The sequence below is a fragment of the Pollicipes pollicipes genome, unplaced genomic scaffold (assembly GCF_011947565.3).
Source record: "Pollicipes pollicipes isolate AB1234 unplaced genomic scaffold, Ppol_2.1 Scaffold_7262;HRSCAF=8765_pilon_pilon_pilon, whole genome shotgun sequence".
NCBI lineage: Eukaryota > Metazoa > Arthropoda > Thecostraca > Pollicipedomorpha > Pollicipedidae > Pollicipes > Pollicipes pollicipes.
Window position 1 is genome coordinate 12,039,693 of NW_023597055.1, and position 25,644 is coordinate 12,065,336.

The 25,644-nt window shown below is 50.5% G+C and overlaps 1 protein-coding gene across 2 annotated transcripts in view; it reads left to right on the forward strand.

Annotated features, from left to right (window-relative positions):
• Positions 1-571: 571 nt before the first annotated feature.
• The window catches only part of LOC119113965 (superoxide dismutase [Cu-Zn]), a 50,687-nt gene continuing 25,614 nt past the window's right edge, over positions 572-25,644 (forward strand). For both annotated transcript variants that reach the window (XM_037238204.1, XM_037238203.1), the window contains exons 1-3: positions 572-698; positions 23,838-23,967; positions 25,092-25,184. In XM_037238204.1, coding sequence (XP_037094099.1) covers positions 597-698; positions 23,838-23,967; positions 25,092-25,184 — 325 coding nt within the window. In that variant the 5' untranslated portion in view covers positions 572-596. The remainder of the gene's footprint in view (positions 699-23,837; positions 23,968-25,091; positions 25,185-25,644) is intronic.

Genomic DNA, 25,644 nt, shown 5'->3' on the forward strand with positions numbered 1-25,644 from the left:
CAAGCACTACGACTCGTCGATTAGGTATGCTGTGTTGGTATGTAGAACTTGTCTGGAGCCAAAACCCAAGAGAATGATTTGAGGATAAGACTCTTGCTGGAAGTCGAGCACCCACCGACTGCGAATCCGTTCAGTTCCGGTAAACCGGCACCACGTACGAGTAATGTGAAAAGATGTGGGGTAACGAACAGCCTGCACTCGACGCCTGCCATCGGCTGATGTCGGCGAAGGAATGATGTTTCCAGAGACCGTGCCGCGGAAAGAGGTCCGGCCCTCCAGCGTGCTTTGCTCGCCCGAGGCCGGTATTGGCGGCCTGCTGACACTGACCGTCTGCGGCCGACAGACCGCGCGCCGCCAGCCCGGTTGTCCGCGCTCACAGTCCCAGGCCGAAGCGTACCCGGCGCGTCGTGTTTTATGATACAGGCCCGCCATTGCCCAGCACTGAGCGCGGACGGGCACGCCGACGAACGCTGCGGCCGCCGACGTGCGTAGGTAGCGCGCTATGGGAGTGGCCCTCCGGGAGACTCCGGAGCGCGAGTGCGGCGCCGCGCCAGTGCGACTGACGCTGTCGCACAGTGTGACGCGCAGGGCTGAACATGGTGGATATCAAGCTGACGGTGTCGGTGGCGGCTGCGCTACTGGTCGGCGCCGTTGTCGGAGGGCTGGTGGGACACTTCGCGGTCCCTAGCAGCGACCCGGTGAGTGCGTGTCCCAGGCAGCACTGGCAGCACTGGCTTAACCCGATTTCCTTGTGGGAGAACTGGCTTGATCGGCCCTTCTCCGGTATTTTATCAGCCCTAACTACAATTTTAGAATAATTAACAATTTTATATTCATTTGTAAATATCTGAAGAATTAATTTTCGTTAACCTTTCAACATTCAATCCTGAGCAGAGGCAGTCCTACAGCAGGCTTTAGAAAGGCACGTTTGGTCATTTCCCACGGCCTAGCACACACCTGAACTAACGTAAAATTAATGAGATGAGGTCCGTTTGTGCGTTGCTCTGCAGTGCACTGAATCGAAGGATTTGTATCGATGCTACATGGAATATCACATCACGATGTAAACGACGGAGGCTGTCTCAGGGTGTGGAAGACAGGCAGCGTTGGATTAGAAATCTGCACATGGTGAAATATTGCAAAATGCTCAATGCAAAATGAACGTATCGGTTGCTGAGGCGTCTATTCAGTACAGCTGGGCTTCGGGACGGAGGTGAACGTACGACAGGATTTTGGCAAATTTCGGGTCAGTTCGAAACAGCGGCAAACAGCATTATCGGAACCTACTTACACGACTGCTGACTATTGTTTTGGCCGTAATCGTTGCTAAGCCCCAACGCGCTAAGGTTCAACAGTTGTTGCACTTCAACGGTGCTATCTGCATACGTAGCTATGCTAGATACACCTGAAAATTTACAATCAGCGTCGAAAGATACCCTTGGTGGCGCGTTCTTCAAAGCAATAGGTTAAGACAAAGCTATTTCAGTTCAGTGATCTTCCTGACCTTGACCTTGATGTGAACTGTCACACTTTACCTAAGGTTAACAAAACTAATAGTAGCCCTAACCTTATCTGGCTCATTGTCTAAAAACGGCATCTTGAACCTGCATGACAGGGCTAACACTTCGCTGTGGTATCATAACACTTGCTGGAACGATTCTCCAGCAAGTCCTTCGCCGGCAGCCATGGCCAAAATTTGGTCCGCTACATGCCACCAACTTTGTGAGTTGCATCTAACTTGGTAATTTCAAAAAAATCCGCCACACAGTTGTCTACAACTATACAAAGTTTTGGTGTGCTATGTCGCACCGTTCGTGAGTTTTTCTGGAAAAAACCCGCAGGAAAGTCAAATTGACTCCTACCTAAGCCGCGTGGTAATGCTAATAAGGAAACTATCAGCGCTAGCTAGAGAACTGCCAGCACAGTGCTAAGCACTGTGTTAGCGTGTCTCCTTATTTGATGGCTCACGGATTCGGTAATACACTGCGGTCGAAACTCTAACATCCAATTGATTGGTATGTTGTTTGAAAAGCGTTGCAAATGGATCGCTGAAATTACCACCGGAACAGCGAAAAACAGCGTCGCTCGCTCACTTGGGAGTGTTCTGGTCCGACAGGTGTTATTTGGTGGCCTTTGATGACATGCCCACGCTCGGAACACTACATATGGTATGTGCAAAGGTGTTTTGCTGGCTTAAGGGCATAGGATATTGGACTAAGGCTTTTAAAAATGCTCATCAGCGCCCGTAAGTGCTTGGTCATTACCGATAAAGCCACATGATACGCGAAGCGGGTCTGAATTTTAAATCTCCAGAATGTTGATAGTTGTGTGCACCCCTCTGATAAGAGAATAGGCCCAGAAAATAAAAAAGCTCATGGTCTTCAGCTTCATTCCTTGAAATCACACCCAAAACTCTTTCATGATTTCCTACACAGCAAACCAGACACACACCGCATAGCATCTATCGGAAGGCAAACTCTTCACACTTACCGGTGCCCTGGGTTTTCCGTTTTAAGTCGCTAGATTTGGAATGTTTATTCCCGAGATAGCGGTAAATGAAAAAGTTTGCTCAATTGGTTTATACAAAACGTATGTGTACCTTACCAGTGCGACAGTATTGATTAATGTCCCCTAAAAGTAATATCGCGTCTTCGTATACGGAACACACCAAACTCAGCCCAGCACCACACTTCAACGTGGTGACACACAATTAAATAGAACGTTTAGGATGTATAGGGACAAGCACCTCCTTGTGTAAAATGATTTGCAGAATGTAAAAGGATGGATAGAAATGAACACTTTTACAGGGGTGCCATTTTCTAAAATCGGTTAGGGAAGAAACTATGCCACCAGTGTTGACCCAACTTACCCCCAAAATCTGAGTTCTCCCGGGATTTCTTACACTTGAATTTGCGTTGTCGATATTTAAATAAAATATTGTTTTGAAATAACAATCCGCTCCAAAATGGTTTTGCTGCGGAAGAATGGCTTTCCATTTCAAGGCGACGTGAAGTCGGTTTTTGCAAAAGCTTAGAATTCCAAAACATTTCATGCAATTCACATCATCAAAAATTCACATGCAAACGCATGTGAGTAATTCGAGCCATTGTGATCAACAAGACATCCTGCCGTTCCTCGCCGAAAGTAGGTCGAGGCACAAACAAGTATCACGTAAAATAGCATGACTGTACACGCACGCACAAGACCTTAGGAAAGACTGCCCAATGCGCTGCCACAGCACAGTTATGCGTGAAAGCAAAACTGAACTTGTCGACCTTTCCAAGAGACTTGTCGACAGCTGGAAGGAAGAGCAGAGCTAGTAAACACTGCTGACTTAATAGAAATCCAGAGTGACCAGCGTAAAAAATAGCGTGGCCAACGCTTTGGCACGTGTCGGGAAGTTAATGTAAGGAAAAATGCCCTTGGATCTTGGTGTTCCGCGGTGATGGGTTGCGTCCTCAGTTGCAAGCAACTGACCTTCATTACACCAGGAGGTAGGAGTTAAGCAATTTTATTTGTTCGGAAAAACCTTAGTTGTATTGGGAGCTTGAACGTTTGATATCTTGTACTCACGGTGATTTTTTTTTCGCAGACACAGATCAACACCACCCTACTTTCTTTTACTCCGGATTCCACCGCACACACTGCGTTGGTTCCATTCCTGGACGCAACTTTATGGTGCAACTTGGCGGAGGATACATGCAACACTATATTTGACATCGTGCCGTCCCGTGATCAACCTTGGTCCGTTCCGAAAGTTCAGCCGGTTGTGGCGTCTGCCTTGCGACGCGAGGCAGCCGTCCACAAAAATTATGCACGAAAGCAAAATTTTTGAATTTCACGACGCACCGGCACGTGGTGGGGTGACGCTAGGCATGTGGCGCCATTCGTTCCTGGCTGGAATAGCCGACGGGCGGTGGAAGCGTCGCTTCAATGGTCATGTGACGTTAGAGGGCAGCAGAAATCATGCAGATAACTGCGGTGCGTTAAACGGAATGCTCCGCATTTTAAGATATTGAAGCAAACATCAGTTATGACAAAAAGGCCCACTTATAACTATTGGTACACTTTTAAGTAGAAAAGACCGCTTTAGACAATGCAAATTTTCTTTGTAGTAAATATGCTTTTCACTACGCCATCGTTTGATCGCGTCATCGTACCTTGCACAACGTTGATTGAGAGCCAATTGACGGCTGTTACATCTGGAAATCATGCTCAAGATGCGAACGACTCAATAATTACATTTAGTTTGGCCTTGATCACCGTATGGCCAATGAAATGGCAGGGTTTTGATGACGTCATTACGAGTTCATGAACGCCTGTTTGAGCTTAAAATAGCCTCCCCGAAATAGTCTGCAAATCTTAACGGCAGTCTGGCTCAGAAACCAGAGGGGTTTGGGTCTTTAGAAAATCAGGGTTGTGAATTACACCGAATTATCTTTAAGATGGCTAGTTCAGTTCAAAATCACATGCAAATGTGGAGCGTTTCCTTTAAAGAACGCGTTCCACATTTCTATTCATTGATCCATTCGTATCCAGCGTTACCATTGTTCCTGTTTGGTCTTCCCAGCGCTCGCTGCAATGATCGAAATTCAAAGATGCACAACTTGTCATTACTACAACATAACCTTCTGTGGGTTGGTGAAAAAAATGACCCAGTTTTGGCTGTAGCGTAGCGCCGTTTCAAGGGATATATTTGAATGATATGGCCCTCGCCCGACATTGGTACCTGACCCACCACTGAATTTTGAACTAGGACAGGCACAGGATCAGAATAAAACCGACATGTTGTTTTGTGTCCTAAACTATGCAACGGCCTTTGACTCCGGGTCAACAAGTGGCTTTCCAGATCACGATAATGATCTGAAAGGGACCACGTCGTTAATAAGACTACACCTTAGTCAGTATAAGATCCAAATAAAAAAAACAAAGACTACTTATGTGGGCACCAGTGTGTCCCTGGCTTTCTTCCAGTTCTTAAAATGTTCGGGTCTTTGATTTGGGTGAAATGAGTGACCTCTCGACTTCTGAGCTAAAACTAGGAAGTCAAGAGATCACTCATTTTCACACATGCGACTTCTGAACTAAAGCTAGGTCATCAGCGGCATGTCAACCTTGTATTGCTATGCTGTGGAGATATTCATGCTACGGTCATCGAATAAGCATTGGATTAGCATGGAATGATTTAAGCCTGTCTGTACTATTTCAATTGTGAATGCGTAAAATTCTACACATACATTTAACCTCTGAAAGTTCAAGTTCCAGGTCGCATATGAGGTGAAACACCTGTTCTGTCTGTCTGATAACCACTCTATCAAAACGCCGCGATGAACGAAATTTGGCGTAATATGATGAACCGTTCCACGCGACCATATCTGAGGACATGACAAAGACCTCTGCTCGTCAAAGGATGTCACAGATTCTTGCAATGTGTAGCAATGATCATGATCATGCTGATGTTATGCAGCGAAGAGCAAGGCTGAGTAAATACACTAAAGTCGTACTGGTCACATATTGCAGCTGCAACCGCAGGCGAAGGCAGGGCGACTTATGTGATGGATGAACGCGCAAACTGTGCTTAGTGGCACTTGCCTGTTCTATGTTTATCTGACATAGCGTGACTTTCACTCACGGAAATCACTACAACTTTTACACAGTGTTTGTCCTCAGGATTGCTATATGGTTGACCATACAAACACATTCTTCCAAGTGTACGCATCGTGGATTCCATGTGAAAGAACGATTGGACATGTTTGACTCAGTTTGGCCTTGGATTGGGCATGTTTGACACATACGCACAATCAATCGCCTCAGACACAAAGGACTGTCATCAATAACGCCAAAATCGTTTACGGTCTTGTAACGATCCAGTGGGAAACAGCTACAGAATTAAAGAAGAGAAAAATCAGCATTCCTTTTAATGAATACCAGGGTGTTCAATACAACGCTCACGAGTCCACACATGCCATGCTGTCTCAGCGAACCATCGGCGGCGGATTGCCACAGGTGGCAAGACCAGCAGCAGAATCAGCCGCCCAGCGTCACCACGGTCAGCCTCCCCCCCCCCCCCCCCCCCGTCCAGCCAACGTAGCAACAGGCCACTTCCAATAAGGCGAGCAGAGCTGGAGATCGAAGCCATACAACGCTGCGTCAGAGGTGGAGAGTCGCAGCGGCGGCTTTGGTGAACTAGTCCAGCCGCAGGAATCATGTCTGTCAGGAGCCGACTGCGTCACCGCAGACGACGACCTGCTCCGCCCACCGGACACCTACGACCGTGACCTGTACAGCCACCTTCCAACCGGGCGTACACCATGCGTCCCCGGTCAGTGGTCCCTGCCTCCGCCTTCGGTGCGGGAGAGCGGTCCGTCTCCAGTCGCTGACTGAGTCGAGCACGGAGCCGAGAGCCTGCCGCGGAACTTTCGCCACGATTATGTGGTCACATCAAATATGCTGCTTATGACGAGTGCACTTTGTGTGTGCATCGCGTTTTGATTTGCGTTTGCTACTAGGCGAAACTATCCGGATTGATGAACTCCGCCAGCAGGTTTTATTACATTGGTACCGGACAACGTCAACCGGTTTAACGTGACGTAGCCTCCAGTTTTAACAAATAACTGAACTGAGCTGCGGCACTGACACTGACACATTGACGTGTTGACTGAACTGCGGTATTGACAAATGAGAGTCAGTCATGAGCTGCATAGCCTTACCACGCCTATCTTAGATTTTTAGACAGTTAACGTCGAAAAGCTATCGTTATCACATCATTTTTGTAAGTTCCGAACAATCTTTGCTCTTACAATTCTGCTCCCTAGATGTGTCTCTCCGCGGGGAAAGATGAGAACTTGGTGGTTGAGATGTTCTGGTTCCTTCCAAATGGCGTTTGTATTACGGTGCTGAGTTCAATTAAATACCGTGGCACAGCATTATGGTAACTAATCATAAAAGCGGATAAAGCCGCGGTCAGTATGTGATTTGTATTTCACATACGCATGCTAGAATGCATTAGGGGCTATTTCCATGTTCCTGATCTCTCCAAATACTGAACTGCATTTGAACTACATCGCTGTTTACCTGGATCGTGGTGGTAATAAGCCAAGTTTTCCCGGATGTAGACGTTTCCACCAGTGCGTTGCTACCGTTTTCATCGGTGAGTCCATCGTTTCAATTCAACATACCCTTCGACCTGAATACTAAATTCGAAGGGTGTCTGGTTTATTTTGAGGCCCATGTTAAAGTTGCAAACATAATCTACACATACTCAATTAAAAAGCCATTATTTAAAAAACAGCAGAGGCGTGGTTTTGGCTTGCATTATGTTTACTCGTTAATTCTTTTACTACCACCTTAATTTCTGTCGAGCATGATGCACAGTTACTATGAGTTGCCCTGTAGCTATGCGGCGGAATACATTGTGTAGCCTTCACATTTCACGACATGCCATTTTGCATTACGCAATCAGTGCAAAAGTTATGAGATCACGGCACGCCATTGAGAAAACCTTAATTTTTGAATCCTGACCCGAACACCAGCTTATTGAGCTCAGCTCCACTGCAAACGCGCTCACGGTAACATTCACCGAAAACGACTAAAAACTGCCCCCACGAACATCAGTAATCATTTACTGTTGGCATGCACGTCAGTTTAGTTTAATACAATAACGCAGCTACCATTACGCCATCAGAGACTGTCACGAACGCTTACATCAATAATTATCCCCTGCTGTCATGCACGTCAGTTTAGTTTGATACAATAGTGCAGCAACCATTATGCCATCAGAGACTGTCACGAACGCTTACATCAATAATTATCCCCTGGTGTCATGCACGTCAGTGTAGTTTAATACAATAACGCAGCTACCATTAGGCCATGAGAGACTGCCACGAACGCTTACATCAATAATTATCCCCTGGTGTCATGCACATCAGTGTAGTTTAATACAATAGTGCAGCTACCATTACGCCATCAGAGACTGCCACGAATGCTTACATCGATAATTATCCCCTGGTGTCATGCACGTCAGTGTAGTTTAATACAATAGTGCGGCTACCATTATGCCATCAGAGACTGCCACGAACGCTTGCATCAATAATTATCCTCTGTTGTCATGCACGTCAGTTTAGTTTGATACAATAGTGCAGCTACCATTCTGCCATCAGAGGCTGCCACGAACGCTTACATCAGTAATTATCCCCTGGTGTCATGCACGTCAGTGTAGTTTAATACAATAGTGCAGCTACCATTATGCCATCAGAGACTGCCACGAACGCTTACATCAATAACTATCCCCTGGCGTCATGCACGTCAGTGTAGTTTAATACAATACGCAGCTACCATTATGCCATCAGAGACTGCCACGAACGCTTACATCAATAATTATCCCCTGGTGTCATGCACGTCAGTGTAGTTTAATACAATAACGCAGCTACCATTAGGCCATGAGAGACTGCCACGAACGCTTACATCAATAATTATCCCCTGGTGTCATGCACGTCAGTTTAGTTTGATACAATAGTGCAGCTACCATTCTGCCATCAGAGGCTGCTATGGTGACAAGAAACGCCGGATGTGTCGCGGGGAGGACCAGACTCCAATTCCGCAATACTTTCTCTGACCAGTCTTTACAGAATTGCTTCCCTGGCCCATCGTCTCAGCCGGTCGCGAGGCTTCAGTCGAGAATGATTAGTATTAGTAGTTAAGCTATCTTCCACTCCCACCCCTTTCCTTTCGGAATGGGCGATCCCTGGACTGCATGCCCGTCTTCTCAGTAGAGGCGCTCAGCTGATTAGCTTCGTCACCCTGGCCCACGCAACTATCGACCATGCGCGTCGCCGCGATGGTCACATGCCCCGGAGGCGCCTTCCTCAAGCCGCGGCCCAACGCCCTTACATGCGCGGCCGGGGGATGTGTGGGCTGTGGAATTCAACGTGGAGGGCTGGTCTGACATCCTGCTGAAACAAATCTCTTGCGGCGTAGAGAGCTGGTCTGTCATCCTACTGAAACAGATCTCCTGCGGCAAACAGAGCTGATCTGTCATCCTGTGGAAACAGATCTCTTGCGGCGTGGAAAGCTCGTCTGACATTCTGCTGAAACAGGTCCCTTGAAATCACACTACATAAATGAGTTAAGCGGTCACTGGCGGGGATAATTATCTACCCGCGAGTTGCAGGGGCGGAGACATTTGACGCTCATTTTAAATTTTCTTATCGCAGGCACCCCACCAGGAAGGTTAGGGGTGTCCACGGACCTTAAATGGCCTTTGTCAGTGTTTCGTTTAATGAACTTACTGTCGCCGTTTCTCAATTCACGCACCAACATTATCTTGAAATGTTTGCCATCTTCTTTCGTAGTTCTTTAGGCCAGATAAAGATGGAGCCTCAAGTGACCTTCGCTCACCTTATGCTTGGAGAGACGTAAGCTCAACTGAGTAGCATGAAAAGATCGGCGGACAATTCCGGCACTGACTTCGAGTTTGAGCCTATTTGATAGTAGCTGAGCTCAGAGTCACGACCTAAACATGTAAATTTTCACAAGATTTCCACACAAGAGCTCTACCTGCCTTGTAAATATGGTGTTGTCTATCTTAGTTGGTGTTCTCTCTCTCGGGAGCCTGATGATTAGCGGGTTGAATCGCTAGAAGAAGCCTCACCGGTGCATGCCTACTGTCTAGAGTTGCATATTTCCTGCGTAAACATTTGTTCATGAGGAGTTTATTCGCTTCGACAGAGCTTCTGCCTCTGATCCGTGCCTCACAGGTCCCGTGCCGGGCGGATGGCCATTGTAGAACTTTCCGGCCTGTGGCTGGCAAGCCTTTAACTCTTAAGTGTTTGTTGAGCCACATCAGCTGTTATCATTTTGCCGGGCTTTGTGAAGTTTGTATGTTCATGCGAGTTCTTATCTCTGTGAGCTTCCGCTCGTTAACTGGGAGAGGAAACCGCTGTGTGCCTGCTCGGACGACCTGGAGCTCGGCCAACACCAGACAGCCTGCCAGCGGACGAGCACTCGTCCAGTCTGGCAGCTCGAACACTTGACAGTGGACGGGCGCTCATGCGGTCTGGTAACTCGAACATCGGCCAGTGGACGAGGTGTGATAGCTCAAACACCTGCTAGTGGACGAGTGCTCGTCCAGTCTGGCAGCTCGAACACCTGCCACTGAACGAGTGTTCATGCGGTCTGGTAGCTCGAACACCAGCCAGTGGACGAGGCTCGATAGCTCGAATACCTGCCAGTGGATGAGGTGCGATAGCTCGAATACCTGTCAGTGGACGAGGTGCGATAGCTCGAGTACCTGCCAGTGGACGAGGTTCGATAGCTCGAATGCCTGCAATGGACGAGGTTCGATAGCTCGAATACCTGCAGTGGACGAGGTTCGATAGCTCGAATTCCTGCCAGTGGACGAGGTGCGATAGCTCGAATACCTGCCAGTGGACGAGGTGCGATAGCTCGAATACATGCCAGTGGACGAGGTGCGATAGCTCGAATACCTGCAGCGGACGGGGTTCGATAGCTCGAATTCCTGCCAGTGGACGAGGTGTGATAGCTCGAACACCCGCCAGTGGACGAGGTGCGATAGCTCGAATACCTGTCAGCGGACGAGCGCTCTCCGATCCGAAAGCTCGACGCCACTGAGGACGAACGCGATCTGTCTTGAAGAGGTTCACTGGAGGCCTCCTTATGGGGTGCATTCGGAAACACTTGAGCTCTGTTTCGGCGTATTTAGGTTTTGAGCACTCTCTGTCTGACTGTTTGAAACGCAAAGTCACTTTTCGATTTCGTAACGAAACCACTAAAGCGTTCTCCGTTGCCTTTGGTATATACCTGTGCACAGTTAAAGGTGATGTCTGAGAACAGAAGGAAATGTCAGAGACTTCGACATGAGAGCTAAGGTGACACGAACCCAGTAACGTAAGACTGTTGTTTCTCGACACCGGCTTGGAATATGAAGTCGTGGCGTGGAATGCAACACCAGGCTGTGACCTTGATGCTCATGTCATTGGGCAATATAGTGTCTCACAGGCGTGCCAGGCTCAATTATTGCACACCACGCGGTTCATCCAGCTCCTGATAGCGTTTTTATTTTCATTGCGCACTGACGTCTGTGGCGCTTTAATTGTAAAATAGCAACATTTCGCAAATATTCTGCAAATAGTCCTGATATTTGTCGCAAATTTTGCACAAAGCTTCTAGCCAGTTATTGAAGCGGTTGATAGAAGACACATTTCAATGACAACGTTTCTCTCGACATGTGTTGAGACCACATTCCTGACGATTTATAAAAAAAAAATATACTGCACTGTAGTTTGAGACCATCAGGAAGCTTGTCAGTATGCTTGCGGCAGTCTCAGACATTTCAACTTAGGCCATCGCGACACGTTTAGGCTGTAGTATTTGCAAACCACGTCAACATCTGATGCCCAAGAGCCGGTTGGTGTATCAAATACAAGATACCTGATCCCAGGTCAATGAAATTTGCTGTATCCCAAATTCATTTATTTTGTTGCCTATGAAGCTATCTCAGGGATGTATGGCTTTGCTTAGCACTCCATTGCCGCATCAGATTGAACGATTTCATAGACGTTGTCTTCATTGACAGCCATTTTCGACAGCCAGCCTGGTTTTCACCTATCACAGTTCAGCGGCCTTACAAGGCACATCTAATTGCTTGATACCGTGAGATTTGCGATTTGATGACCCATAGCTCTGCAAAGTTTAGTGCAGGTACTTCGCGCCGTTCGGAAATTATTCTGTTAATTCCTTTGGGGGCGGCAGTCAAATTGACCCTCACCATAGCACGTATCAACCTACTAGGCCTCTATGACTAGGAGTGGCGCCTGTTTAATCGCTTTAATACGATTCTCCCAGTGCCTCCTAATAAACCTAAGTAGCTGCATGCCTATGCCACAGTACATTAAGATGAAGAAGACGCTTTGTGAAGTAATGCGCAAAGCTATTGCCAGGTAAATACCAACACAAAGCAGCCAATTTGTAGCATGACGACACAAAAAGCAGCCAATTCGTATCATGACGACACTAAAAGCTGCCAATTCGTATCATGACGGCACAAAATGAGCAGCCAATTCGTAGCATGACGACACAAAAAGCAGCAACTGTGATTTGGTTTGTGCCGTCGTGCGCCGTCGTGTCGGTGTGCCGTCGGCCGTTGGTGGCCATTTCAGGGCCATGCGACGAAGGAGAGCGGGTAATAGGGGAGCAAACTTACACGCACCATGGAGTCCTCCGCCGAGACCAAACCCACACAGGGAGCCGTGCACGGGTTATAGGCTCGGCGTTCGCACGGGGCCACTCACCAGGGGGCACATCAGCACACTCATGGCTGGCGCACGCAGCTGATCCTGGATAAGCGTCGTGGGGACGCGGGGTGAACCGCGAGTGCCGAAAGACGAGTCCGTCACAGACCTGCACAAGCCAGTGAAGCCCTGCCTGCCAAGATCGGCGGGTGCCTTTTCCCGATTATATTGCTTACCTGTGTGCCTGTAGCAACGTCGGACAGTGACGTCAACAGTGTTGGAGAGCAAGGACACTTCATAAATGCAGAGGCCAAAGTGTCCATACATCACGCCTTGGTGTATCCATTGCCACCTATTACTGCTATTATGGTTATTATCACATTGTCATATCTACTATACCGCTATGCTATTTATGATTACTGCCCACTGCTGCCACGCTCCTCAAAAGCGAATGGGCGCGCGAAAAAAGAGGCGGGTCAGTCTGTTTCACCACCAGACTGAAAAGCACTTCACGACCCGAAGTGCGTGTCAAGTCAAAGAACAGCTGACAGAAAGAGCGCCTTCATATTTTAAAACTTATCCCTGGAGAGCTCAAACAACGCGCGCCCTCACGTAAGACTACACCTTCTGTGGCATAAAACCAGCATCCCCAACATAGCGAAAGTCGTCACATGAGGAGAAGGCAGCCTGCTGGCAAGCAAAACCAGCACCTCTCGACGCTGGGGGCTGCATGGGTGCCACCACGCGGCAGGAGCAGGAACTACGCGACCCCAGCGCCGCCGCCACCTAGCGGCGACCGCCGCCCGGTGTAGTGAGCACCGCTTTTAAGCTGCAGCTGGCAGCACTGCCTGGGTTGTCTAACGCAATCAGTAACTTTCAGTAACTGACTCTCTTCTGCTATTCTCTTCTGCTATTCGTTTGGATAAAAAGCATGTTGCCGAAATGTCAACGCATCTGTACCCCATTCTACTGGTTTTTCTCCGAGGAATAAGGCTACTACTACTGTCTTACCTAGCAAACAGCAATCACGCAGGGAAGCATCTGGCTTTCTGATTCGGTTTTCTCAAACACGCGTTGAGGTCTCCTGTTATGATAACGTTGATTGCGGGTGTGTGTGTGTGTGGGGGGGGGGGGGGGCGAATGTGAGGTTCGCCGTGCGTTGAGGTCCATGCTGGCGGAGTTGGTCTTACTGTATTCGTTGGACGCCACTAGGCAATTGAAAGCAAAAACTACAGCCCCTTGTCTGACCTTCACTTGGCCCATATGACTTCTAAATTTGACTGGAAATAATCGTTGTTGCCGGTCTTGAAAGCGTGTTCATGGTTACGGGTTCATGCTGTTGTCGTGGTTACGACCTCATGTTGTTGTCATGGTTACGGATTCATGTTGTGGGATAGCTACACCACTGTGACCAGCTGTCAGTCTGCTGTGCTTCATCAGCCTGGGGAGACTCGAAACACGCTGATGACGAAAGCAGCAAGGCAGGTTTCGCACAATCCCCAGACATGAAAACACTACATAACTGTTGTCTCTGTACACAAATCTGACAACTTCGTCTCAATGGATGGCGTGTTTAAATGCCCGATTAGCACTGTCCCGCCTGCCACTACTGCCAGTGTCTGGCCCAGCTATCCTCTCCTTCGCGGCCTCGGTAACGGATCCAATGACGTCATCCAGTGGGACCGCCAATGATGACGTCATCTAGTGATCAGGGTTGCCTCGGTCAGGTCGGCTGGGCGGTCAGCGGCGGCGCCAGGCTCTGGGATGGGGAGGGTCAACGGACGGCTGCCCTGTACCCGTGATAAAGACAGGCTTGGCCCAAAGAGAGGTATAGGGCAACTAAAGAGGGGTTCGGAAGACAACCAAGATGGGGAGTGAAAGTGATGTAACGCACTGGTGGTGTAGCCGTTGAGCTGCTCGCCTGGGAAACCAGAAGTGCTGGGTTCAGTTCCTCGCGGTGCCCGCCCTCCCTGTTGGGGTGAGAGGCAGACGATGCCATAGGGCCACAGCAGCTGAGTGTGTCGTGAATCCCCAATAACACGCGAGTGCAAATTATAACTTGAGTCGTATGATTTTGCTGGCGAATGCAGCTTTTCTTCCAAGTGGTGGCCCGCTGCTTCAGGTAAAAAAACATACTGACTGAAGAAGTAGCTTCAATAGCTTATTTGATTCTGCGTGGTATTACATGAACGTCACTACACATATTTTTACCGCAATAAATACGCCTAAAATGCAGTATAACCTACAAAGATGCAAAATGGTTACACGATAGCTACCGATCACATTTATCGCTATCATCAATTCAGAATCATAACAACCGTGCTCATCCATTCGGCATCGCTGGATAGAACTCGCGTCGGTGATGGTCGAGCCGCGTTCCTGCAGCCAAAAGCAAACCTGACACCCGAGTGAGAGGTTCATTTTACACCTCTTGGCTGATGTCTTCCAGGAACGGTCTGCTCATACCGCTCGGCAATTTCCGTCAAAATGAGGCGACCGGAATCAGAGCCGTGCGCCTAACTGGCAGTCCGCTGAGTGGTTCACGGACGCGTGATAATTTTGTCGCTCGGGACTTCATCTGCCGCTGGAGAGAGCTACGCGCGCAGCGTGAGCCTTGTTCATCGGTGAGGCGCGGTGGAGGTGGAGTGAAAGACAACTGGCTGGGTAGATTGGGAGATTTTATAAATGTGTTTCAGGTGATTTGCGAGCGTGGTTTTGAGTAGGCGTTTTGAGCGAAATGTTGTGAGCTGAGAGCTGTTCCCTAGCGAAACTTCAGACGTGTAATTATGTCCACCACTCACGCTGTGTCGTTCCGATTGGTCACTTAATTTAGCCCGTGCCGCCATTTTGATCGGGGAGACCGTGAGGCCTGTGACGTGCAATGCTTCAGGACGATCGTCCCCTACCAGACGACCCCGTTCGGCCAGGATCCTGGTGATCTTTTGATATTTCACTGGCCAAAGCAAGCGCCCGTTTTAACACTTGCACTCAGCACACCGTTAGGTGACGAGTCCAGCGTCCGTTTCCCTGGATCGCAGGGGTCCTGGATCCGTGTTTCATGTCAGATGGTAGAGGAACGGAAAAGTCTGACTATGATGACGCCTCACTAGATGAACATCCTGACGGGTGGCGCCGGCCGGAGCCCGGTTTGATCCTCACTTCGGCTGGTCCCGGATGAGCCCCATCAGAGGACTCCCGACCGTCGGGCGGCGCCGCCCGGAGCCCGGGTCGATCCTCACTTTGGCTGGCCTCGGACGAGCCCCATCAGAGGACTTCTGGGCACACTGGCTGGCTGCCTGGTAACAAATGACCAGGGCATCTGTCTCAGACTGGGACGCGATCTGATTGCACTGTCGGGCTGCGAACGCCGTTATTGCTCTGGGCTCGAGACGTGGGCGCGGGACTATCTCGTGGCATGGTAAAAGGCAGCCTTAGGGTGTCAACATAGCCTGCAGACAGAGTAAACGCGCCCGCCGCAGAGCCGCTGGGTGTGTTTGCAGATCTGGCAGGGAACATCTTGAACGAATGGGTTTGTTTAAGACGGGCTGCTGCAGGCATTGTATCATTCTATTATAGCGGCTTAAAAAGAGTGTTTCATATTTATATGAGGTTTTGAACTGAAAGAGCCATCTTGATGGTCACTCGGTGTAATTCACAGTTCTGCCCTGCCAGTTTCTAAACTGCCCTAAACCCTTTTAGTTTCTGAGCTACACACCCGCAATAATGTGCAGACTTTTTCGGGTCTATTTCAAGGTCACCTAGGCATCATGACACTGCAACAACTTTTTCAAATCCTGCCATTTCATAGGCCATGTGGCGATCAAGGCCAGTAAGATATAATTGTCAAGGCGTTCATATATGGCATTCGTGAGCATGTTTTCTAGATATATCGGCTGTCAATTGGCTCTCAGTCTGTGCTGTGCAAGGTGCCACCACTTATTGAAACGATGGCACATTGAGAAGCATATTTACTCAGCAGAAAAATTGTGTTGTTTAAATAGCCTTTTCCACTTATGGGTAAGCCAGTAGTTATAAGTAAGCTTATTTCATCATATCTCATGCTTGTTTCAATGTCTTCAAATATGGAGCATTCCCTTCAAATGGATGGTGGGACCGGTTAGGTCTGAATTTACCTATTGGTACTCGTCTGCTGTGAGCGTCAACATTTTGTACTGTCGTTTTTTTAGGAATGACCTTTGACGCTAACAACCGATCACCCGATTCTGAATTCAATGAATCAAACACAACAAATGTGCCACGGTTCTGAAAAGATGTCTGATCGGAATTGGGAGGCTGCTAACTTTTGTTCCATATGCTGCCACATTTCTTACGTAGCAGAGAAGGAGGCAGTGGTCTTACGTCCCAGCACCGCCCGTTCCTGTTAGGTGTGAGCCTACGTGGAGCCGTGGCTGGGATGAATGCCCCGGTCTGACGCCTCAGCAGAACCCGTTTTCGTTGGTGTAAGCCTGCCGGAGTGCGCCGGTTGACCTGGCCCAAGGTCGTATCGGTGCGCCAGCTGACCCGGCTCAAGGTCACGCCAGTGCCGGCAGAGAATGGGCCAGCCTTTATCCAAGTAAAGTGAAAAGATAGCACCAAGGTCTAGGGCAACATTTTAATTTGCTGCCCAGCTGCTAATTGATTCGAAGATAATACCTCAAAATGTCATGGCAATATGAATGACGCAGACGGTAATTAGATAGGTGCGTCATCCCGGATGGAAGCTACATTTCTCACGGAAGTCATTCTGGAGGGTTCATAGTTTCCAGTTGAAACGCCGATTTCGTGAATTTCTTCGGTCAGACTATTGGCTCATTCTAAAAGCACGGCTATGATTTCAGTTACACTTTTAAAAGGAGATATCTGCTTGCACCACTTCTATATTCAGTTGCCCAGTAAGGGGCGTAACGACCGAGTGGTTGGTGTCCTCGGCTTCCACGCGGGGGTCTGGGTTCGAAACCCGCCTGCTCCTTGCCGCCGAGCTGTCCTAATATGGTCCGTGCAGTCATCGGCTTTCCACAAAAGGGTGCGCGATGATGTGCATCGGGTTCCATGAAAGAGACATTGGTCTGTTGTGCGGCATCACAAGAGGAGTTCTGCTGGATAATCGAAGGCAAAACTTTCGACGCTGGGCATTTGCAAAAAAGGCTCGAACGGTTATATACTTAAGTCAAAAGCGAGCAACACAAATTTGTTATTCGCTGAAGTAGATTTTGCGTAAAAATAGGTTCCACAGCTAGCTATGTCATGGCTGCAATTCAGCGGAGAACATTAACATTGATGCATACCACACAATAAAAACTAACGCTTGAACGGTTAAACCAGACGCCTGCTTACATGCTCACTGTTTTTTCCGCTCCAATCCTCAGACCCTCACGGTGAACAGACATCGATTGCTGACAGTGGATTGCCAGCGCTGGCACGAGTTAGTGAACACATGTCTTCTCTCCCATCGACGGACCGTACCGGCGCCGCTGCGGGGCTCTCCGGCATGGTGACGCGCTGGTGCGAGCCCATCACGGCATGCTGGCGCGCTGGTGCGGCCCCTCACGGCATAGTGACGTGCTAGTGCGCGGGCGAGCCACTCACGGCATGGGGACAGTGCAAAGTGCGAGCCCCTCACGGCATGGGTGACGTCGATAGTGCGAGCCACCTCACGGCATGGGGTGACGGGGGCGCTGGTGCGAGCCCTCACGGCATGCTGGCGCGCCTGGTGCGAGCCCCTCACGGCATGGTGGGACGGCGCTGGTGCGGGCCCCTCAGGGGCATGCGGCTGACGCGCTAGATGCGGGACCCCTCACGTCATTGCTGACGCGCTGATGCGAGCCTCTCACGGCATGCTGACGCACCGTTGCGAGGGTCCTCCTCGACCAGTGTCAGTCTTAATCTGAACGCAATCGCACACGGCTCAAAACTGTTTTTAATTGCTCCGGGGACCCAGTCTCTCGACGTCTTCCGAGGCTGGAAATTAGACGCATCAGAAGTGATAACACCAGCGTGAAATCGAAAATAGCATCCAGCGACGCGTCCAGGGGCAACAGGACAAAAACCAGCCCTAATTCGGGCGCGATGCAGGCCTCAACCTCAGTAGATACTGTTGGGCTCATAGTGAAATAGGAGCTGGCAGGAGCTCACGTTATTTGTTCGCACACATATTTCGCCAATTAAATTTAATTCCCCAAGAACAAGGTATGCATCTACCGTAGTTCGGATACACTTTCTTAACATAATTGAAATAGCTGGGAAGTATGTTGCTCGTCTCGTGCTCGTGAAGAGTAGCTATATATATATATATATATATATATATATATATATATATATATATATATATATATATATATATATATCCAGCCTCTTCTTGTTTGGCCATTTTTCTTAATACGAACGAGGGCTATTTATAAGATTTCACATGTCCACATCAGTTGGCGAGCAATTGGCGCAGTCATGTCTGAAATGCAGACTGGCTGACCGTAAGAGCGTCCCACTGCTGCCGACCGGGCTGGCTGGCCGTGGAGCGTCTGACTGCTGCCGACCAGGCTGACTGGCCGTGGAGCGTCTGACTGCTGCCGACCAGGCTGGCTGGCCGTAAAAGCGTCTGACTGCTGCCTACCAGGCCGGCTGGCCGTGAGAGCGTCTGACTGCTGCCGACCAGGCTGGCTGGCCGTGAGAGCGTCTGACTGCTGCCGACCGGGCTGGCTGGCCGTGAGAGCGTCTGACTGCTGCTGACTGAGAGAGTCCACGCATGCTGCTGGATACACAAACCTGCTGGCTCTTCGCAGAAGCCGTCCTCAAAGTAGGACTTTTACGCTCAGTACAGAGTAAACATCCGAGTTTTGTTCGGGAACGCAAGGCGTAAAACAGCGCGCTGCGGTGAAATGATGTGGAATTTTGCAACGTCTTTCTTATGATTGGTTGGGTCATCGCCCTGTATGTAGCAGTTATAAGAAGCTTGACTCAGCTACGCTTGGCAACTGTTAAGGCTCTATATCTACTGAAATCGCTTTTCTTGTTGTTACACTGTCTAGTGTTATTTGCAATGAACAACTCATCGCGCATCTCAGTATGCAACATTTTTGTAACGGCCTTTCTAATTGACCTTCCCCTATACACGGATTACGCCAACCCAATAATTGTTCTTGCTTTAAGCAGGAACGTAGAAAGATGCGGTTTACAACACTGGTGGACAATTTTTTATCCTCGTTTTTGCAGGAAGTTTTCCAGAAAACCGTAAGTATTCTGCAGTTTTGGGCTTTGCGTGAGCGCTATGGCAAGGAAGGTCACGGAAGTGGCTCATTCCTTGTGACAACTTCTAACGCATTACACGTTATCGATTCAGCATCTTTCTTGACGTTCAAAGCGTTCAGCCAATGGCAAAGTGGCAAAATGGCTACATTTTGATTGTTTCTGGTTTGTTGAGGTCTAAAGGCTACTTTCTGAAATTAGCCATTCCTTTTCTCTACAGAAAGGAGACCTGAAGGAACTCTTCCGCTAACGTTTAAACGCTCTTGAATCCCCGTGATTTGATCAACAAAGCATTACAAAGGTGATTTTTGGTACCCTATAGGCGCTTTTGATTCCCGATGCATCCCCACCAGGCATTTCTATGGACTGGATACCAGGCAGTGGTAGCCGTTGTCAGTGCGGGATTCGCAATGGACTGGAGAGAGGCCACGGAATATGAAACAGGGGTCAGTACTGTGGGGACGGCATGTCGCCGTACGGCTCCTCTAGGACCCCTGAACGCGACGGGTCGTGCTCCACATGACTCTCGGAGTATCGCTGTGACCAGAGGCTGCCGCCGCTGTCTCCCACCCTCACCGCCATCGGCAGTCCTCGTCGCCCGCCCCTGCCGTCATTGGCAGTCCCCGCCGCCCGCCTATGCCGCCATCGGCATTCCCTCCTGCAGGCCTCCGCCGCCATCGGCATTCCCCGCCGCTCGCCTCCGCCGCCATCGGCATTCCCGCCGCCCGCCTCCGCCGCCATCGGCATTCCCCGCCGCACGCCTCCGCCGCCGGCCTCTGCCGCCATCGGCAGTCCGCAGTCGCCGCCGGCCGGGCTCGCTGCGCCGCTGCGATACGGCGGAACAGCGGAGGCTCAGTGTCGGCTCAGTACCCCGCTGATAATGCAATCTTGCGCCCATTTGGCGCACGTTGTCACGCTGGCGGTCCGGATGCCGGCCCGTTTTTGTCTGCGCAGGCAGCCCGACGTATGCCCAGCCAGCCGGTCGGGAGACAGTCGAGGTGCTGACAACCTTGACTTTGGACTACGGGGCCGTGCTGCCGTGGAGTGCCCGCAGCACCGGCGGAGAGAGCAGTCATCGCTGCCGACAGCCCTGCTCGTGGTCCTAACCGACGACAGGCAGCCGGGCTCGGTCCGTGTCCGGCTCGGCTCAGCTCTGGATCAATCTTGACCAGCGGGCTGGGCCCAGCGCCGGCGCGCTCGCCACCGCACCGCACTCCGCTGGCCAGCGCAGCGGCGCTCCACTGGCAGCGCAGCGGCACAGTGGCAGCACAGCGGCGCAATAGCAACGCAGCAGCGCTCCACTGGCAGCATAGCGACACACTGACCAGCGCAGCGGCACAGTGGCAGCACAGCGGCGCACTAGCAGCGCAGCAGCGCTCCACTGGCAGCGCAGCGGCGTTCCGCTGGCCAGTGCAGCAGTACACAGGCAGCGCAGCGGCACACTGCCAGCACAGCGGCGCACTGGCAGCACAGCGGCGCACTAGCGGCGCAGCGGCACGCGAACAGCGCAGCGGCACACTGGCAGCGGACGTACGCCCTTGCGTCTGCGTTGCACGACACGGGCACGTTACACCCGGCCCTGGTGTGCTCCCCAGCTGGTCGTCGGTGCCGTCTGGCTGCTGCTCAGCTTCCGTCGACAGGCGTATGCGGTAGTGACGGGACCGGGCGCCGCCGCCTCATCGGGCGGGGCTGGTGGTCGCGGCGTCACGAGGTTGAGAGAGCTGGTCGTGTTCGGATGTCGCTGGTCGGTGCCAATGGCTGTTTATCAACGCCGCGTCAGACGCAATGCCCGCGATTTGAGACGAGCGAGGCGATAACCGACGTAAGATTTATCGTAACACCATGGATATGGCATCAACACTTGAGCTAAAATATATTTCCAGACACCCTCAGGAGGTCGTGCTCATAGGTGAGGTCAAGTAATGCAGAGTCTGAGCGGCGTCGGCCTTACTGTTTTATCTGCTGTGGTTTGTAGTATGTGACCTCGCTTCATCAAACGCTCCAAACGGCCAGATCCCTGATTCGCCCGAGCTCGAGCCCGCGTGACCGGCTGTATGTGTGAGCGCGCACATTTGCCATCACGGTTTTATGATCTCGGATGATCTATCGTTTGTCAAATTGTGATAGTCCCGAGTCGCTGCGACGCTGGGTAATCGAGATTCACGATAAATGAACCTCGACTACTAAAATATCCAGTAGTCGAGATTTAGACGCCGCTTTGACCCGAGCATCTATTCAGCTGCATTTAACAACGTTAACCATGTAAATCGAGCGGGAAGGGTCATATTTTCCTTCCATTGCAACGCCGCAAAGTTATCACGCCAGCTCGAACGGCTTTCACGCACCTGGCCGAGTATGGCAGCACATCTTGCACATCAGCACATCTTGCGCTCTTTAATGCTTCAAGTGCATCATGCTTCGTTAACAGTCGAAAAATGGTTGCTAATACCGTGAAGGTATGAGCTTTTATTGGGCCCAACAGCCTGACCGGGCAAGCTGGTCTGTTTTAACAGTCAAATTATCTCAAACTCATTTCACTGTTCTTTGTCCAGCGTCTCCGTCCGTTGTGATAAGCAATATGATGACCCCGACGCAGACTAACGCTCTGTGAAGCAAATGCGTATATCCCGTCTTTTCAACCAATTTGTCTCTGTCACTTTGCTTGGAGGCGCTGTGACAGCCGACTCCAACGGAGCACCCATTTCCCGAGGAATTGCTGACACTTTTCAGCGAGTTTCCTTAACTTTGAAAAGCCACGCACAAACAGAGGTGGCATAACTTATGCTTTACGGGGTGCAAAACGTTTCCAGCTTATCACATTATATTATGTCATATTGTACATACGTATGTGCATATATATATATATATATATATATATATATATATATATATATATATATATATATATATATATATATATATATATATATATATGCATATATGCATATATGCGTATTATTTAGCTTTGTGCCATCCAGTCATAGAGCCTGGCAGCTTCTGGCCTACGCCCCTGGAACTGCGCTAACCGCGGCTGCAGATGCTGTTTGAAAGAAACACGTAGCCTCTCCCCCTTCCCCCTTTCATTGGGGATGCCGCAGCAGTGACCGACCGCTCTCCGAAGTCCGAGGCGCCGTCCCGTGTGTTCGGCCGGACACGAACCGCCGGCCGTCCGCCAGCCCTGACTGGACGACATGATGATGGAGCGTGGGTAGAGTGTGCGCCAAGGAAAAGTTATGGGGTCGGTCGGCGTCGCACTAAGTGGACCAAGGCGGACCCGAGTCTTTCGCGGATGCCGTAATCGGATAATGAGGGATAATGGCGCGGGTGAGAAAGCCACAGCGAGCTTTGGGCTGTTGAATACTCCCAGAGACCGATCAGACCACCGCGAAGCGGGCGGCTCCCTCGCCTCGCGCGGGGTCGGTGGTTTAGGCTATCTTTTCCCTGGCGGCTGTCGGGCGGAGATACTTGTACAACCTATGCGACTTATGTATATATATATATATATATATATATATATATATATATATATATATATATATAGCACAACGTGCGCTTCTTAGCGCTTTAGATGCATCATGATGCTTCCTACGATCGATGGCTGCAATTCCGGAAAGGTATTATCTCCTGGAGAAACCAAGTCCTATCTTTCAACAATTGTGCTTTTTCTGGACACCGGTGAAGCGCTTCTCGAGCGCTCTCGTGAACTGTCCAATCGTGAAAACCCAAGCTTCTGGATATTTTGGCGCAAAAACCTAATGATGCATAGTTCTTCGGCATAACGTTCTAGATTGGGAATATTTTAGAAGACCTGCAGCTGTTATAACTTATATCAGCCAAAAACAACGGAGCGGGTTTTTATCGACAAAACGCTTTGACCTCTGACCTTCCCATTGCACCTGACGTAGTCCTGTAAATAGCCCGACAGTGTCATCACCCACACAAAGTGTGTGGAGCAGCCGAGGGAACTTCAACAGTGCTCCCCTCTGGAGTGTCACATACGTGTGGCCCTCCAGACACCAACAGTGTGGCTCCTCTCAGAATTGTTACATACGTGTGACCTAACAGGGTAGCGCTGCGCTTCCTTCAAAGCGACCTTGATCGATCGGCCCCATTTGCCCGCTGCACCAACTATTGCCTCCAATGCCGTCCCCTCACTAAGTCCCTCCAGGGACTCCAAGCCACAGGGGCATCCGCTCTCTCACCGGGTCTCTCCAGGGACGCCAAGCCGTCCATCCTCTTCACTGGGTCACTCCAGGGACGCCAAGCCGTCCGCTCTCTCGCTGGGTCCCTCCAGGGACCCGGGCCTCGCGTTCAGGTCGGAGGATTGTCAGGTCGCACCTCCTCTTACAGAACGTGCCGAAAGCGGTGCCGGCCGATGCGCAGTGCATTCTGCAAGGCGCCGTGGCCAACAGCAACGTCAGAGGCACGATAAGCTTCAGGAGGGGCGGCGGCACCATCACAGTCACCGGCACTGTCACAGGTGGGACACGGCGACGGTGCGCGGTGGCGCCGAGGTTCTGGAACCATGGCTTCGTGGCGGAGGATGGTGATTGGAATGATGACATTGGGGTAGACGACATTGTTTGAAATATTACAGGGTGAGATGGACAGTAAGTTCAGAACACTGATTTAGGTAATACTACATACAAAATCCTTAGAAAAGCCGGCTGCTCACGAAAAAACCGAGTTAGTCATATGACAAAGCGAAAAACGTCATGCCGTGATGTTGAAAGACAGATTTATAGACTCCAGTCTATGATGACGGTGATATAGATCGATAACAGGTAGAGGTTCAGAAGACAAAACAGCGTTGAGGGAAAACCAATGGTAGGATGTGTTACGGGGCGGTGAGATTTCACACAGGATGTGTAACGAGACCCATTCCTTTCGCACAACCAGCGCTTCTCAGGCGTAGCCTCTGCGGGCGCATCCCACATGACCTCATAGCTCCAACCGACGAACGCTAGATATTTCTCCCAGCTCGCGGGATGTGCTGTTTCCAAATACCGACAGCCTGTGAGGCCCAGCTTGGAAGCGTGCAGCTCGGCATCTAAGCTAGTCCATATAAATCCAACGTGTACACAAACGCGTAAGGTATGCAGAGTAACTCACTACGCAGCCTTTGTTTTGTGTTTACTTGAGCTTACGATATCACATCCAGCAAGCTACCCTGGATGAACGGATGTCAAGTTCTTTCACAGGCCATGGGGTGTCTCTGGATATCCCGCCGAAGTCCCGCGCATTTCAGTGTACCACCAGTCCACTCCGCGATCGAGCCTGGTCTCAAGCTGACCCCCTGGCTGACCCCCTGGCTGACCCCCTGGCTGACCCCCAGCTGACCCCTGGCTGATCCCTGGCTGACCCTGGCTGACCCTGGCTGACCCCTGACTGACCCTTTGACCCTTATCTGACCCCTAGCTGACCCCTAGCTGACCCCCAGCTGACCCTTGGCTGACCCCTGGCTGACCCTGGGTGACCCTAGCTGACCCCTGACTGACCCTTTGACCCTTATCTTACCCCTAGCTGACCCCTAGCTGACTCCTGGCTGACCCCTGGCTGACCCCTGGCTGACCCCTGGCTGACCGGTGGAGTGCTTCTCCGCAGGACTGAGTCCGGGCAAGCACGGCTTCCACGTGCACCAGGCGGGCAGCACGGCCAACGGCTGCAAGGCGGCCAAGGGACACTTCAACCCGCTCGGTGAGCCGGAGAGGCCGCCGTCCTGGCCGGCCGGCACGGGTCACGTAGGCGTACGGCGACAACGGCGTCGCGGAACAGTGTAGTATAGGCGGAAGGTGGGAGGGGGGGGGGGATGAGGGAGAAGGGTTCACGTGGCGTGTCGTTGAGCATACTGGTGTATGAGTCGAGCGCCTATCGGTTGACGTATTTATTTTGACGTATATTTTCCATATTCAAATAATCGGCACGTGAATTCCTTGGGCAATGCGATGTCGTCCTATGCCCCTAGGTTATTGCCTGCAATTCGCACTTGACATTAAACGCGATTTCTTTCCTGCGTCTCTGTTTGACTTGAGATTTGATTTTTCCAGATGATAGTTGACCTGATCTGACCTTTCTGCCCTCTGCGCATTTGCATTCTCTACCTGAATTTTGGGGTTCACTACACTGACGTGCCAAATGCTGACGTGACGGGCATGGG